This window comes from Notechis scutatus, chromosome 1, assembly GCF_049901735.1.
Source record: "Notechis scutatus isolate UNSWTSFEM ecotype Mainland chromosome 1, rNotScu1.2, whole genome shotgun sequence".
NCBI lineage: Eukaryota > Metazoa > Chordata > Lepidosauria > Squamata > Elapidae > Notechis > Notechis scutatus.
Window position 1 is genome coordinate 269,278,159 of NC_142009.1, and position 15,649 is coordinate 269,293,807.

At 38.9% G+C, this 15,649-nt stretch overlaps 1 protein-coding gene across 1 annotated transcript in view; it reads left to right on the forward strand.

Annotated features, from left to right (window-relative positions):
- Positions 1 to 8,603: 8,603 nt before the first annotated feature.
- Positions 8,604 to 15,649, forward strand: part of CSTPP1 (centriolar satellite-associated tubulin polyglutamylase complex regulator 1) — a 152,450-nt gene continuing 145,404 nt past the window's right edge. The window contains exon 1 of the mRNA XM_026671022.2: positions 8,604 to 8,764. Coding sequence (XP_026526807.1) covers positions 8,719 to 8,764 — 46 coding nt within the window. The 5' untranslated portion in view covers positions 8,604 to 8,718. The remainder of the gene's footprint in view (positions 8,765 to 15,649) is intronic.

Below are 15,649 nucleotides of genomic sequence, written 5' to 3' on the forward strand. Positions count from 1 at the left end.
GCGGCTGGGGCTTTTGTCTCAGAATCTGTTTGCTTAATAAAGAGTTGTTGTTCACTACTCGAGCCTTGCCCATCTATGGGACCCACCGACCATACTTAACAGGGAGAAATGAAGACATTTGGAACGTCATAATGTTTCCATTTTAAAAAATTGACATTTTACAGTATAGAAGTCCTTTTTCCTCATCTAATTTTCTTTTTCATATTATCCCTCATCTATTTTGTTATAGGGTATTCAACTTGCTAAATATATTAAAATATTGTTTAGTTTCTCTGTTTTGAGTCACTAAGGCTGCAATGTGCACTTACTAAAATTTCCTTAAGGAACCACAAAAGTTAAAAGTTGAAAAAATATAAACCAGACCCAATTTAGATCACTGTGGTTAGCATGGGTACAACAAACATTAATTGTTAGGTACACCAAGGCTCAATTGGCTCAAGAAACCAGAACCTTAATTATGGTTCTTCTGGAATATTATTTCACTCTTAGAGAGCATGACAGAGCAGGGTCAAAAGGCTAAAATATCCAAATTCCAGCAACTGTCAGCCTAGGTGGCATGCATTCAGCAACCTTCATATTGTTTCATTTTGCTGCAAACATACTGCAGATTTGGAAGCTGCAAATGGTGATTTGGTCTGTCCAAATGTTCTGGAGCTATATATCTCAGATTTTCCAGCCAAAAACCTTAGGGGGAAGCTGGCATTTTATTATAAATCCAAGATGATGGAAGTCAAGATAGACCATTAACATTAAATGCAAATTTCTGATGTTTCATCTTTCAACTTACTATTCCTATCTAACCATTCTTTATGATAAATTTTGTAGTGGTCATTTTTTTTTGGCCACCTGGCTGGAGAATTCTGGGAATCGAAGTTCACCAGTCTTAAAGGTGCCAAGTTTGGGGACTCCTGGCTTAATAGGATATGTACATTGTGTTATTGAAGATCTTGCTTTGTTATACACTGCTCAAAAAAATAAAGGGAACACTTAAACAACACAATGTAACTCCAAGTCAATCACACTTCTGTGAAATCAAACTGTCCACTTAGGTAGCAACACTGATTGACAATCAATTTCACATGCTGTTGTGCAAATGGAATAGACAACAGGTGGAAAGCATAGGCAGTTAGCAAGACATCCCCAATAAAGGAGTGGTTCTGCAGGTGGTGACCACAGACCACTTCTCAGTTCCTATACTTTCTGGCTGATGGTTTGGTCACTTTTGAATACTGGTGGTGCTTTCACTCTAGTGGTAGCATGAGACAGAGTCTGCAACCCACACAAGTGGCTCAGGTAGTGCAGCTCATCCAGGATGGCACATCAATGCGAGCTGTGGCAAGAAGGTTTGCTGTGTCTGTCAGCGTAGTGTCCAGAGCATGGAGGCGCTACCAAGAGACAGGCCAGTACATCAGGAGATGTGGAGGAGGCCGTAGGAGGGCAAAAACCCAGCATCAGGACCGCCATTGTGCAAGGAGGGACAGGAGGAGCACTGCCGGAGTCCAGTGGGCCACAAATGTGCATGTGGCTGCTCAAACGGTCAGAAACAGACTCCATGAGGGTGGTATGAAGGCCCGATGTCCACAGGTGGGGGTTTTGCTTACAGCCCAACACCGTGCAGGACGTTTGGCATTTGCCAGAAAACACCAAGGTTGGCAAATTCACCACTGGCGCCCTGTGCTCTTCACAGATGAAAGCAGGTTCACACTGAGCACATGTGACAGACGTGACAGGGTCTGGAGACGCCATGGAGAACGTTCTGCTGCCTGCAACATCCTCCAGCATGACCGGTTTGGCAGTGGGTCAGTAATGGTGTGGGGTGGCATTTCTTTAGGGAGCTGCACAGCCCTCCATGTGCTCGCCAGAGGTAGCCTGACTGCCATTAGGTACCGAGATGAAATCCTCAGACCCCTTGTGAGACCATATGCTGGTGCGGTTGGCCCTGGGTTCCTCCTGATGCAAGACAATGCTAGACCTCATGTGGCTGGAATGTGTCAGCAGTTCCTGCAAGATGAAGGTATTGATGCTATGGACTGGCCCGCCCATTCCCCAGACCTGAATCCAATTGAGCACATCTGGGACATCATGTGTTGCTCCATCCATGAACGCCACGTTGTACCACAGACTGTCCAGGAGTTGGGGGATGCTTTAGTCCAGGTGTGGGAGAAGATCCCTCAGGAGACCATCCGCCATCTCATCAGGAGCATGCCCAGGCGTTGTAGGGAGGTCATACAGGCACGTGGAGGCCACACACACTACTGAGCCTCATACTGACTTGTTTTAAGGACATTACATCAAAGTTGGATCAACCTGTAGTGTTTTTTTCCACTTGAATTTTGAATGTAACTCCAAATCCAGACCTCAATGGGTTGCTCAATTTGATTTCCATTGATAATTTTTGTGTGATTTTGTTGCCAGCACATTCAACTATGTAATGAACAACGTATTTAATAAGAATATTTCATTCATTCAGATCTAGGATGTCTTATTTGTGTGTTCCTTTCATTTTTTTGAGCAGTGTACTTAGAGGGGCCTTCCTGCTATTGCAGAAAAAAGAGACTACAGGAGTAGCAGCAGTGGAGGAGGGAGAGAGTTATGTGGAACACTTGCAACTGAGCTCTCCATGTCTGTATTGCCTCATCACAGCTCCTGTACTGTAGCAACCATTTGGAATTTCTGAGCATATTAATGATGTGCCTTTGGCTATGTTGTCCAATGCGGTTACCTCACTGATTCTGTTCCATATAGGGTATCAAACTGGCTGCGTCCTAATGTGAGAAAGCCCTCATCTTCTTCGTGACAGCAGGTGCATATTATTGACTGGCTGCGGGCAGAAAGTCAACAAATGCAGGAATTTCACGAGTTTCCTCTGATCTGAAAAGGTGCTTCAGAGTATACAGGGGAGATGTAAAGCACCTTTTTGGAATCAGATCTAAAGCACCACACAGCTGTAATCATTGCTTACCTTGGTCTGATTTGCTTCATTATATAAAATGGCAATGTGGGTAATTCCCTGATATGTCAGGATATATATGCCCACAAAAACAAAGCAATTATTATTTAGGTTATCTATCTGGATTGATGTTTTCTCTATATCGGAGAGTCATAGCTCTAAAAATTAACAACCAAATGAAAATTAAATAAACTCTGAAAACATCTCAGTTGAAGAAGAACAGGTGATATCTGCAGTGGATTTTATAAGGATGTCCAGCTCTGTCAGACCATTGGAGAAGTGACAATAAGCAGAGAAAAGTGTATGAAGGACTCCAGAAGCAACATCTTGTTTTTATTCAGTTCTCTTTTGAGTCATTAACAGTCAGGCGCCAGTAGTGCTGAAACTTATCATTATTATAGCCACAAATGGGCTTTGATTCCTAAAGGAAGACTTTATCCTTTAGCTGGCCTTAGAAGAGACGAAGAAGGGAAATGCCATAAAAGGGAAATGCCATAAAAGCAAAAAAATAAACTTTGGGAGGCAAGGGGAAATACAGAGTGAAATATAAAATGAAATTATTAAACCTTGATCTAACATAGCAAGCATAACTAAGTAGCCCATTTCATGGCAAAAGAAAACAGAGAGATAACAGTATCCAGAAATTCTAATTATATTTGAGGACCAGAACAAGAAATGTTAGGCACCATTTCTCTGTTTTTCCTGCTTCTACTACCCTTCCCTAAAATGTTTCCTGTATCAAATGTTTATAATTTTCTGGGGTGGAAAGTACACATTCTTCTATATCTTGCCGAATTATAGCTTCATGCAGACCTACTTTGCTCAATTAACATTGAGGTATTTAATATTCCAGTGATATCTGGAAGGAAGTCACCTAACTGGGAGTTGTTCTTTTCTTTAACCTTAGTGGGCCTGATGCCTTTCAGAAGACAAAACCCTATTCAACTTCTGAGCAACCTTTTCTCCTCAGGGACAGAATGGAAGCAAGGTTTCCTACTCTTTTTGTTCACATGGAAAAAGGAACTGCTTTTTCATGTGCAGCAGGAAAGGAAATTGCTTCCAACCTCTTTGCTGCACATGAGGAAAAAGAATTGTCTCTACCTGCTCCAGCATTGAGAGACAAAGTCTTGCTGAGCTATCTTAGCCACAGGGAGGACTTTAATCCAATCTGCAGCAGAAAAGTGCGGAGAGATTTCTCAGCATTGGGGGAAGATGGTGGGCTAATGAAATAAGAGTTTGGACCTGGGAATAGGAACATATACAGGGAAGGTTAAAAAAATCAAGATGGGAAACACTTCTTGCACGATAGAAATCCAACCCCCTTTTGTGTGCATGGGGGAAAAATCTCTGGAGGTCCATAGTCCTTGCTCTACAATCTGGAAATGTCTCCATAAATGATCTATATTTCTGAACTTTCTTGTATCTGGCAGAGGAAGTGACTGTTCTAGCAGCTATTGGTCCTGGGTGCTACTCAAATGGTAAAAATGTACAGTTTTAGGCTGTGCTTACAGAACTCAGAGCCTGTGATTTATCTGATGATAATTTACTAAATTAATTCAATTGATTCATACAATTCACTAAACTATAAACAGGACAACCACATTCTAGCTTACATAAAAGTACACTATAAAATAAGTAAATAACAAGGCTCAAAAACTTCACAAGTAGGTCTATGCCTAGTGCTCTTCAGTCAGGAGGACACATTGATATCAGGGATGTTCCAAAAATGATGCTCAAGAATTTTCCAGGAGAAACTAGGATTGGTGGAATCCAAAGCATTTCTATTTTCTCAGACATTTCCTTAGAAAAAGAAAAAGGTTAGGACACCTACGGCCATGGAACTAGGATTATCTAGCTTCCAATAAAAGCAATGAGATGGAAGAGATAAAATGGAAAGAAAAACCATTAAAATGGTTTTCTATTTTATATTCTGCTTGTGCAAATTGACAAAACATACACTAAATCAGATTATTATTTTTTCTATTCTGATTCCTTAGCTGATCAACAATTCATTCTGGACTGCTAACAGATTTTTTAAAAATACATACATAAAGAATGATTACAAGAAAAACACCCACATACTACAGTATTGGGGACAAAAACTCACAAACCCTTAAGTTTAAGTTAGGATCAAGCTGTATCCCATGTGAGTTCTAAGATACTAGAAACCAGATCTTCAGAGTTTTTCTAAAGGCCAGCAGAGTTGGAGGCATTCAAATCTCTGGGGAAAGCTACTCCACAGGATTGGCACAGTGATAAAGCATGCCTTCTGGATCTCCTTAGGTGACACTGCTTACTAGACAGAACTTGGAGCACACCAGCCCTAATATGGTTATATAATCAGAGATAATTCACCATAGTTGTGGTTAATTTTCAAAAGGTTCCTGATAATCAAGGCATGAAATGAAGCCTGGATTCATACATTGTAATAACCCATGCATTACTTAACCCATGATCTGTTGGATAAGCCTTAATTGGTTGAGTACCTAAAACATGCCAAGCCAAAGCCAACCAGACATATTATTGCTTAAAATGATGAATGAAGTTGGTACACTTATATTGTTGACAGATCTGGATGATAGTCTTGAAAATACAGAGAAACAAAGTTTTTGATTATACAATGGAGAGTTGGGTTTACATGTCACATTAAGTTAGCTTTTCCCAGCCTCAGTACCCTCCAAATGTATGGGCTTCTGAGAATTCCAGGATTTGAAGTCCAAATTCTGGACAGTGTCTAGATTGGAAGAGACTACACTTAGACATAATGTATAGGGTTTTAAAAATCTGCCATAATGGTGAAACAAGGCATGACTTTGAGTAATGTACAAATTCAACATTTTTAGTAAGGTCAGCAAAGGGGAAGAATATGTCAGTTTTCTGGTATTTACTTTGCATTTTACTAGAATCCAGAGGTCTAGCAATTAAAGCCAGGTGCCAAATACGGTCTTTGGGCTTTTGCTCAGTGGTTTAACATGCTATAGCTCTTCTCTGGCAATAAAATAATTGATATAAGATGGGTTTTATGGACTATGGCTTCCATTCTGCATTTACAGGATCTTGCCTAGCCAAAATATGATACGGTATCTATAGTTTTCAGACAAAGATTGGTTAATATAAAATCAGTGATGCCTGGTATATCTTGCTGACCATCAACTTAAGCTGTTGCTAATCTTAAGCATCTTTGCATACCTCATTTCATACTCTAAACAGTTAACTTGATTCCATTCTCTGTTAAAGGGTGGTTAAATATTTATATTTTAGTATCTTGTTGCTGTGGTGGGCCTTTTTTGACATGCAGAAAAACCACGAAGAGCAAAATACTGTTTATATCTTGGATTAGTGACAAGATATGGTCAATATTATGTGTTGAAGAGGGAATTGTTGGAAGAAATGTCCATCTGGGCTCAGTTCCTAGTGGGAAGAAAGACACTGGAAACATGGAGACTGCTTGGAAGGATGGTTTAATGGTGAACCAAGGTATCTGCTGGGGGCATGGAACTGGGGTCTTTTGTTTCTGTTTCCTTTAAGGTTTTTATTTCTCTTTTAGGGGAAATATTCTGCCTTTTTAATATTTCCTAAAAAAACTTCATTCTTCTATGAGGGGGATGGGTGCTAACTTTCTTCAGAATATTGGTATTGCCATGGCATTCTTGTGTCAGTTTTAGCTAGAAATGAAATATTATTGTCTGAGATACAAGCAGTCCCTGATTTATGACAGTTTAATGTTGGTTCAAAGTAGCGATGGCCTTGGAAAAAGTGATTTCTAACTGTACCAGCACTTACAACCATCCCCTTACCCCCATGTTCACGTGATTGCAATTTGGATGCTTGGCAGTTGGCTTGCATTTATGACCAGTTGCTGCATCCTGCAGTCATGTGATCACATTTAATAACCTTTTTGCTGATTTCCGGCAAAAAATATCAATTAGGGAAATTGGATTAGCTTTATAACTATATGATTCGCTTAACAACCACGGTAAAATTGTCATAAAACCAGATCCAACTTGACATGATTGCAATGTCTTACAATGGAAATTTCAGTCCCAACTTGGTTGTAAGTTGAGGATTAACTGTACTTTTGATATTAAAAAAATATAGGTATCTCTCAGCAATATAATTAAATTCATAGTCCTATATGCACAAATCTATTCCTGGTTCTATATTCTACAAGTTTTCTTCCAATTCTATGGCTAGTTAAACTTAGAGGAAAAATATTATTTTTGTTGATAAATGTTTTGGAATCCCCCCAAACTGGAGACACTCTGTTAGAAGACTCCAACCTATTTTTTGCCCAACTGATACAATAAGGGCAGTCTCATTGTGCCAACAATATAGCTGAACAGGTACTGCATTTGTGATTGCTTGCTTCAAGATATTGAAGACTAAAGATCTAAAATGTTGGTAATTTCTTACAAACTTTGTGTACAATGTCTCTAACACTGTCTAGAGTACTGTAGATGAAATTTGATGAGGTGCAGCACATAGATATGTTAAATAGAGAAGAAGAGATTTTTACTAGGGTGGGTGGAATCCTTTGAGCACATTTGATACAAACGAGAAAACAGATTGGCTCATTTGGGCATCTCAGAGAATAAGCAATAGCTCAATTTATATGTCCCCCTTAATGTCTAATTTTGGGAGGGTTCTTGGGACACACACTGAACCATGAACTAGCTACATGGTTGAGTCCACAAAATATAAGGTAACAGATAATCAGAGTTGGAAGGGACCTTGTAGGTCATCTAGTCTAACCCCTTACCCAAGCGGGAGACCCTACACCATTTCTGACAAATGGCAGTCCAATCTCTTCTTGAAATTCTCAACTGATGGCGCTCCCACAACTTCCCAGGGCAAGCTGTTCCATTGGTTAATTGTTCTCACTGTCAGAAAGTTTCTCCTTATTTCCAGGTTAAATCTCTCCTTGTTCAGTTTCCATCCACTGTTCCTTGTCTGGCCTACAGGTGCTTTAGAAAATAGCTTGACCCCTTCCTCCTCTCTGTGGCAGCCCCTCAAATATTGGAAGACCGCTATCATGCCTCCCCTGGTCCTTCTCTTCACTAGACCAGCCAAGCCCAGTTCCTGTAACAGTTCTTCATATATTTTAGTCTCCAGTCCCTTAATTATCCTGGTTGCTCTTCTCTGTACTTTTTCCAGAATCTCAACATCTTTTTAATAGTGTGGTGACCAAAACTGGATGCAGTACTCTAGGTGTGGTCTTACTAAGGCTTTATAGAGTGGTATTAATACCTCACTTGATCTCGATTGTATCCCTCTTGTAAAATGAAGTTGGCTAGACTGTGGTTCAAGGGCATCTTGTATGTGCTTATACTCAGAGCATCACCTATTTCAGCTGTCAAATACTGTAACTTAAAACATTGCAGAGCTATGGTTTTAAGGAGAGTGCATCTTCCTCTTCCGAATAAAACCATTACCGGCCATAACGGAGGACGAGGAAGCGCTGAACTACGCCTTCCACTACTGAAGCACTCTCGGTTGTGAAAAATGAAGCCTCTGCAAAAGTTGAAGCAAATCTCAAAAAAAGATTTATTTTACGAAGCAGCCGGTTGCCCAACCCGAGGGAAGCCGAGGAAGAGTCTGGGAGAAGAGGAGGAGGAGGAGGAGGAGAAATTCCTGGTGCAACCTCGATCCTCTTCCTCCGGGATTCCGACGGCCGGGTCTGGTTTTCTGGCCGGAAGTCATTTTCCTCGCGGCAGCGTCTGGTGTCCTAGAAACGGCCCGGCGGCCGAGAGCGGGAGGCGGTTGACAGGATGCTGAACGCGGATCGCCTCTCTCAGCCGGGGCTCGAGTATCTGGGTGAGGCTCCAGCGGGCGCGGCGGGAGGAGGAGGGAGATGGAAGTAGCTTCTCCGTTGTCGCCGTGGGGCAAAGGTTGCCTTCCCGGGAGGGAGGGAGGGAGAAGTGATTCTGGGCTCCCTTTCCCTCGATCCTTTCTTGCCTGGGATGATGTGCCTACGGCGGAGCTTGCTTCCCCCGCGGCGCAGAGGACAATCACCTCGCCGTTTGCTGGCTTGGGAGGGCGGGGTTGGGGCTGTCGGCTTGCCAGCCCTCGGGCCACTTGCCCTGGTCGGTATCTTCCTCTCCCGTCCGAGATGGAGATATCATCCTTTAAGGGCACTGGGACCGAGCAAGCGTATCAGTGGAAGTAACTTGCTCGCTCTCGGAGCTTGGGACTAAATTGTGCTGTGAAGGGAAAACTGGAAATCACTATTAATGTCACCATTTCGAAGAATAACCATTTGAAGTAATAAACATTTACTTATATTGCAATAATATCACCCTGGAGGTGTCTGTAGGATTAAAGAAGACCCCCCACACACACCTGTCCCCATGTACTTTTTGCTCCCTTCTCTCCCCCCTATCTTTTAACGATAAATTATCATTTATTGCTTTATTCTTTTAATGATTACTGGTTTTAATATTGGTAAGCTGCCCAGAATTGCCTCTAGATGAGACAGGTGGCACACAAAAGAAAAGAGAGAAGAGAGAGAGAGAAGGAAGGAAAGAAAGGAAGGAAGGAAGGAAGGAAGGAAGGAAGGAAGGAAGGAAGGAAGGCTATATTACAATAACAGCCTAAATGAGTGATTGTTCATCACCTGGTTCTCTGGCAGTGGTGCTTCTGAGGAAGTGACCTGATTCACATATTGATAAGCCATAGTTTGTTGAACCATGGCACAGTTGTAAGATCTACCAGACACCTGTTTCCTGGGTTCACATAGCCTTAAATTAAACAAAGTGCAATACAATATGTTTTGGTGCAATATGAGAGGCCACCAATTGTGATTTCATTAGTAAATCATAGATCAGCAAATCATGGCTTAACACAATGTGGGAATCTAGTCACTATGCAGGAAATTTCATTTACCACTGTAAAATAGCTGTAAATTTGCTTAATATCTAAATGTTTTATAATTTTCATCCACACATCCCCTCCTAATGTTTACTCTGTGTAACTGCACTTATTTAATTGGGTTATTGTGTTGTGTGAACTCTAGTTATTTTGACTCAGGAATATACACATTTTTCAAAATTATCTCAGTAGTTATGTGTCCTACTTGAATTAGGATGTAGCAGTCAAGTTGTATCATCCAAGCAAACTTAAAATGCTGTCCTGGCTTTTGAACGTAGAGATGTGAGCCTAAAGAGGACCTGCTAAAATAGGAAATGCTAGGCATCATCATCATTATTCTATTTCCTTCTCTTCTTGAGTGTTGGAGAGAAAAGGAGTGAATTAGAAACAAAATTGGGGTGAAGATGGCTAATTTTTTCTACACCCCAGCCATCTAGTTGTTTGTTGAACAGATGGTTGGGATACCAGACCATTAGTCATCCTAATGCCTTTTACCATTTTTTTTGCCTATAGATACTTAGGTTGACAGGCACCTAGAAGTGGTAGTGGGTTTTTGAGTGGATCAAAATCATTTTGAGTTCTCTGTATCAACAAAAAGTTAAAGCCAAATCAAAATTTGACATATCACCTTGGTCTTCACAGGCAAAACAATTAGAAAACCATAAAACAAGGATTACCTTATTAATAAATGTATTCTGCAAACAACTTCAATTACGAAACTTAGATAGTTGACTAATATTAAAATAAATACATAGCAAAAGTTTAGTTTATCTTGTGAGCTGGAGGAAGTGAATACTATTTTTTTAAAAGTGGCTGAATAATTCTTTAATATAATCTAGTGAAAGTAAGCAAGGTTTGGAAAAACACCTTTGAATCTTTTTTGGCATTGACTTATGTTCAAACAGCATTCTTTGAAGAGAATAGCAACCTTCCTCCAAGTGCTTTATTATATTTCTCAAGGTCTTGCTAATAGTATTATTTGGCTGTGAGACTATGGGTAATTGTGACAAGAGAAACCAAATCAAGTTAATCTTATTCAGACTGTTTGTTGCCCAGGGCTGTCATATCAGGTGTTCTTTGAAGAGATGCTTAACTTGGCTTCCTTTTGGAGATGAGTAAACTATCTTATAAACACTCTTTGTCTCATGCACACAAAAGTAATGCAAGTTAAATGGGTGCTTCCAATAACCTTCCATATTCACAATATTTTCTATATGGCATTTTATTATAACAAAATATATTTCTGTGCAAAAAAAAATTCTTTACTCATCACAACATTTATATTCAATATACTAGTAGAAGTTGATGTTTCACAAATTACTTTTCATTGGTAATAAGAAATTGCAATGTCAGTTGCTTTGTTTAATAAGGAATAATATAACTTAACCTTTCTTCCCCAGCCGCTATTTCCACAAACAACCGCTTGCCCCATCAACTTCCATGCAGAAGGAAAATCAGGTTTATTTGAAATAAAAACAGTTAATTTGCAATGATTTAAGCAGGAAGTATTGATATGTAGCCCAAAACGGGAGCCAAAAGTAATTGCTGAAGTTAAGGATGTTACCAATATGGAAACTAGGTGGTGAAATAAGTTCTAAAACGTTGCTCAGTTTTTGCAAAGTATGCTTAGTTTTTGTAAAATACAATTCAGGTACAAGTGCAGTTGTAAAATACAATTTAAATATAAGTACATCCATTCTTTTAGTGAATGTTCAAAGTTATAACAATACAAAAATGTGATTTATAACTTGTCCTCACACTTCTAACCATTGCAGCATTTCCACAGTCACATGATCAAAATTTGGGCACTTGGCAACTAGCATATATTTACTTTACTTTACTTTATTGTCATTACACCTTGTACAACAAAATTAAATGCTATCTTCAGTGTACATTATAACCATAAAAATAAAATATTTACAACAGTTGTAGTGTCCCGGAGGCATGTGAACACCATTGCAATCTTTCCAGCTGGCTTCTGACGTGGGAGGTCAGATTCACTTAATGAGCATGTGATTCAATTCACTTTGGTAAGTGATTTCCTTACCAAATCTGGCAAAAGTCATAAAATTGGGCATGACTCAATTAACCATCAACTTGCTTAGCAATGGAAATTCTGTCTCATTTGTGGCTGTAATTCAAGGACTACCTGTATTACTTACAACAGCGCTGTAAATTAGACCAACATAATTATCACATTTTCTGGAGTCCTTGGTGCTCTGAGCTTGGTTGTTTGCAAACACTTCATTACTGGACTTAGATAACATCATCAGTTAGGTAACCACCAAGCTCAGAGAGCACCAAGGAGTCCAGAAAATGTAATAATTATTCAATTCTGCACTAACATACTATCTTCTATTGTAATCACATTTTAGATGCCAGAGTTCAGGTATAATAATTTTTCCGTGGCCTTTTTTTTAATTTTTTTTGACTATTCATCCAAGGAACTTTCTGACTCAAAGTTCACATTCTTAGGTACACCATGTTTGATTCTGCTTCTCTTGAAATCTTGGTTCCTTTGATGAAACTTGGCCTTTTCAGTGAAGCGGTTTATATATTCCATCTCTAATTGAGGGCTTATTCTTCATAGAGCAATTTTGAAACTTTTAATTATTTTCCCTCTTGAGTTAAGTTCCTTTCCTTCCCCTCTCTACTAGAATCCTTTTTCCTTCATCTTGTGCCAGCTGTGGACATGTGAGAACATGAATCCCTGCCAGAGAAACTCTGCATTTTATAGTGCTTGGGTGTAGTCAGTGCCAGTGATGTTGTGCTCTCTTACAAAAAGGAAATGCTGTGGAATTGGTGTTTTTCTGTCATTACCAGCCAGAGAGTTTTTGACTTTTAATATAGTACCTGAAAACCAACTCCTGAAACACTGTGTATATGCATTTTGATTTCTGGACATGTTTTCCTTACTTTCTAACTTGCCACCTATCTTCACATAATTAAGTAATTAACATGTTATTTAGCTCTGTTAAATAAAACTAATATTATGTTACTTTAGTTATATCAGCAGTCTGGGTTCCTGCAGCACACTAAACCCATTTGGGTTGTTCGTATTTTTTTGTATCATGTGAATACCACTAGTGTGATTTTTAAACCATTGTTTATGGCATAGCAGCCATGAAACCAGACAGTTGTGCAGTAGAGTTGACTCAGCCTTCTATCCTTCCAAGGTCGGTAAAATGAGGACCCAGATAGTTGGGGCAATATGCTGACTATAAACCACTTAGGGCTGTAAAAGCACTGTGAAGTGGTATATAAGTCTAAGTGCTATTGCTATCTAATCAACCATGGTTAGCAAAAAATTACACAATTGGTTTCATAAAGCCAAAGACTGGGTTAGATCCGGACTAAATCAGCCACTATTGTAACTAAGGGCTTTTAATTTTTCCCATAGTTTTCAGATGGGATATATATTCAACTAATTAATTTGCTTAGTTCTTTCGTAGTCCTAAACAAAATATTTTCCAAATTTTTAATGTGGATGTACAAAAAATATACAAAAAACCCTATTGTCTGTTATCATCTGGTACTGTGGAGAATGCTATTCTGTTACCATATTGAAAAATAATCGAATTGCCATTCCCTTCAGCTCTTGTATATGCAATGGGACATGGCACTATCTGCTCTTCCATCTCAATCTGTAAATGGCATAGCAGCCATGAAACCAGACAGTTGTGCAGTAGAGTTGACTCAGCCTTCTATCCTTCCAAGGTCGGTAAAATGAGGACTGTAAATGTCTTGAATAAAAACCTGAAATAGTGGAAGCAAAAATGATAGCACTATGTGAAAAGCACTAATATGTAATATATGAATCCTTCCATCCTCCGCCATTCAGTCAGAGCTGAAGAAGCTTCTTGGATAAGAAGCTAAACATCTTCAAGAAAAAACAAAGTCCAGTTGTGTTTTGAAAAAACACCTTTGGGACAACCATGACTTGGATGACTGAGAATTTCTATAAACACTAATATTTCTTACTAATATATAAGAAAAAGAACTCAGGATTTTAGTAAAGGTTAAGTCTGATTTAGGCAAATGCAGCTCTTAGCTGTATCAACAAAAGTATAATGTCCTGATCATGAAAAATGATATTGTAATTTTATTTCACTTTGATGAAGCCTCACTTGGAATAGTCTGCATAATTGAGCAATGCTTTTTGGCAATTAGGAACATGTTCAGAGAAAATTGATAGATTGGGTTTGGCAAGCAAATTCTATGCAGCATTGTTAAAGGAAATATAGCTCCATGGAGAAGACATTTAAAAGCCAATTTATACCATCAAAACAATTTCAGTGAAATATTAGAAAAAACTTCCTGATTGTATTTTTTGTACCTCAGAAAATAGCAGATTGTTACTAGGTTTTTAAGCAGATTCTGGTGATTAAAGATACAGTATCAGGGATACTGTAGCAGCAGAGCTTCATGTTTTAAGGGATTGAACTAGGTGATCTTTAAGAACCCAACCTTTGGCTGAACTATTCATCATACTAACTCAGGAGATTTGAAACTATGATTTGGTGAACACACCAGCCAGATTCATAGTCAGACTGAATTTTAAAAAGATGACACAATATTCAAAGTAAAAGCCAACATCATAGCTTCCTGCTGTGAATCCAATCAGTAATTAGAATAAGAAAGGAAAGGAAATATCTCCCTTATAATAATCCATTTACTTATCAGTAATATGCCAACTATTAACTTATGCTTGATGCTGCTCACTGGCTACCATGAATGAAAACAATCTGTGTTTGATACAAAAATAAATGAGAGAATGACTATAAACAAGGTTGCTTGCTAGCTTCAGGAAGCAGTGTGTTGTCTTTGCTATGCTAGCTAAAAACACAAAAATGTTTGTTTTCAGTTGAGCTCAAGACTGAGAAATGCTTTTGTTCTTAATTTAGATTCTGTTTGACCATGTTGTTCTTAGTGGTAAAATACTCCCAGATTGTACAGACTCGGAACACATGTCTTAGATCAGCAACATATACCATGCATTGTAACTTTATATACAGAATGACACGTCAGGCCAACTCATTTTGCCAGGCAATGGAAGGGATCCCCTCCTCCTCTGAATAGTTGTGATCGGATTAATGGTGAGTCGCACAAAATCCTGCAAAGCAGAGAATGGTATTGGCACAAACTGCTATTTCTTTTTTTGGACTATGTGTCTTATCCCAGTTGCTATATTATGATGTCAAATATGAATATAAAAAGGCTAAAAGAATAGGTTCAACTGAAAATGCATAAGCATTCTTTTTGTTAATCTGATGTCTGACAGTTATTAAGGAGATACTTAAGACTTAGAATTTCCCATTTTTTTTATTGGTCTGTGGTCTATTCAGCATTCTTGAATAAAACAAGCATTAAAAATACTGATTTTTGCATGATATGTGCAATATGTATGTGTGCAGGCACACCTTCAACTCCTGATGACTTCATAGACAAATCCATGCAGCTTTCTTGGCAACATTTTTGGGAAGCGGTTTGCCATTGCCTTCTTCATAGGCTGAGAGAGAATGACTGGCTCAAAGTCATCCAGCTGGTTTCATGCCAAAGGCAGGACTAGCACCAAACTGCTTATTATGTGACATACTGTATTGAGCTAAGATGTAATTAGAGAATGTATTGCTCAGGATATTTTGTGAATCCAACTAGTGTGAATAATTTATTATTCAGAATGCAGACAACTGGATTCTTGGAGAGAAACATGGTTCAGTTAGCCACGAATTAGCACTGACAGTAAACATGTAGTATGAACACAAACAATAGCTGTTCTGAACATATTTTTTTGAAGATTATATTTATTGTATCTTAAAAGTTGCCTTTCTA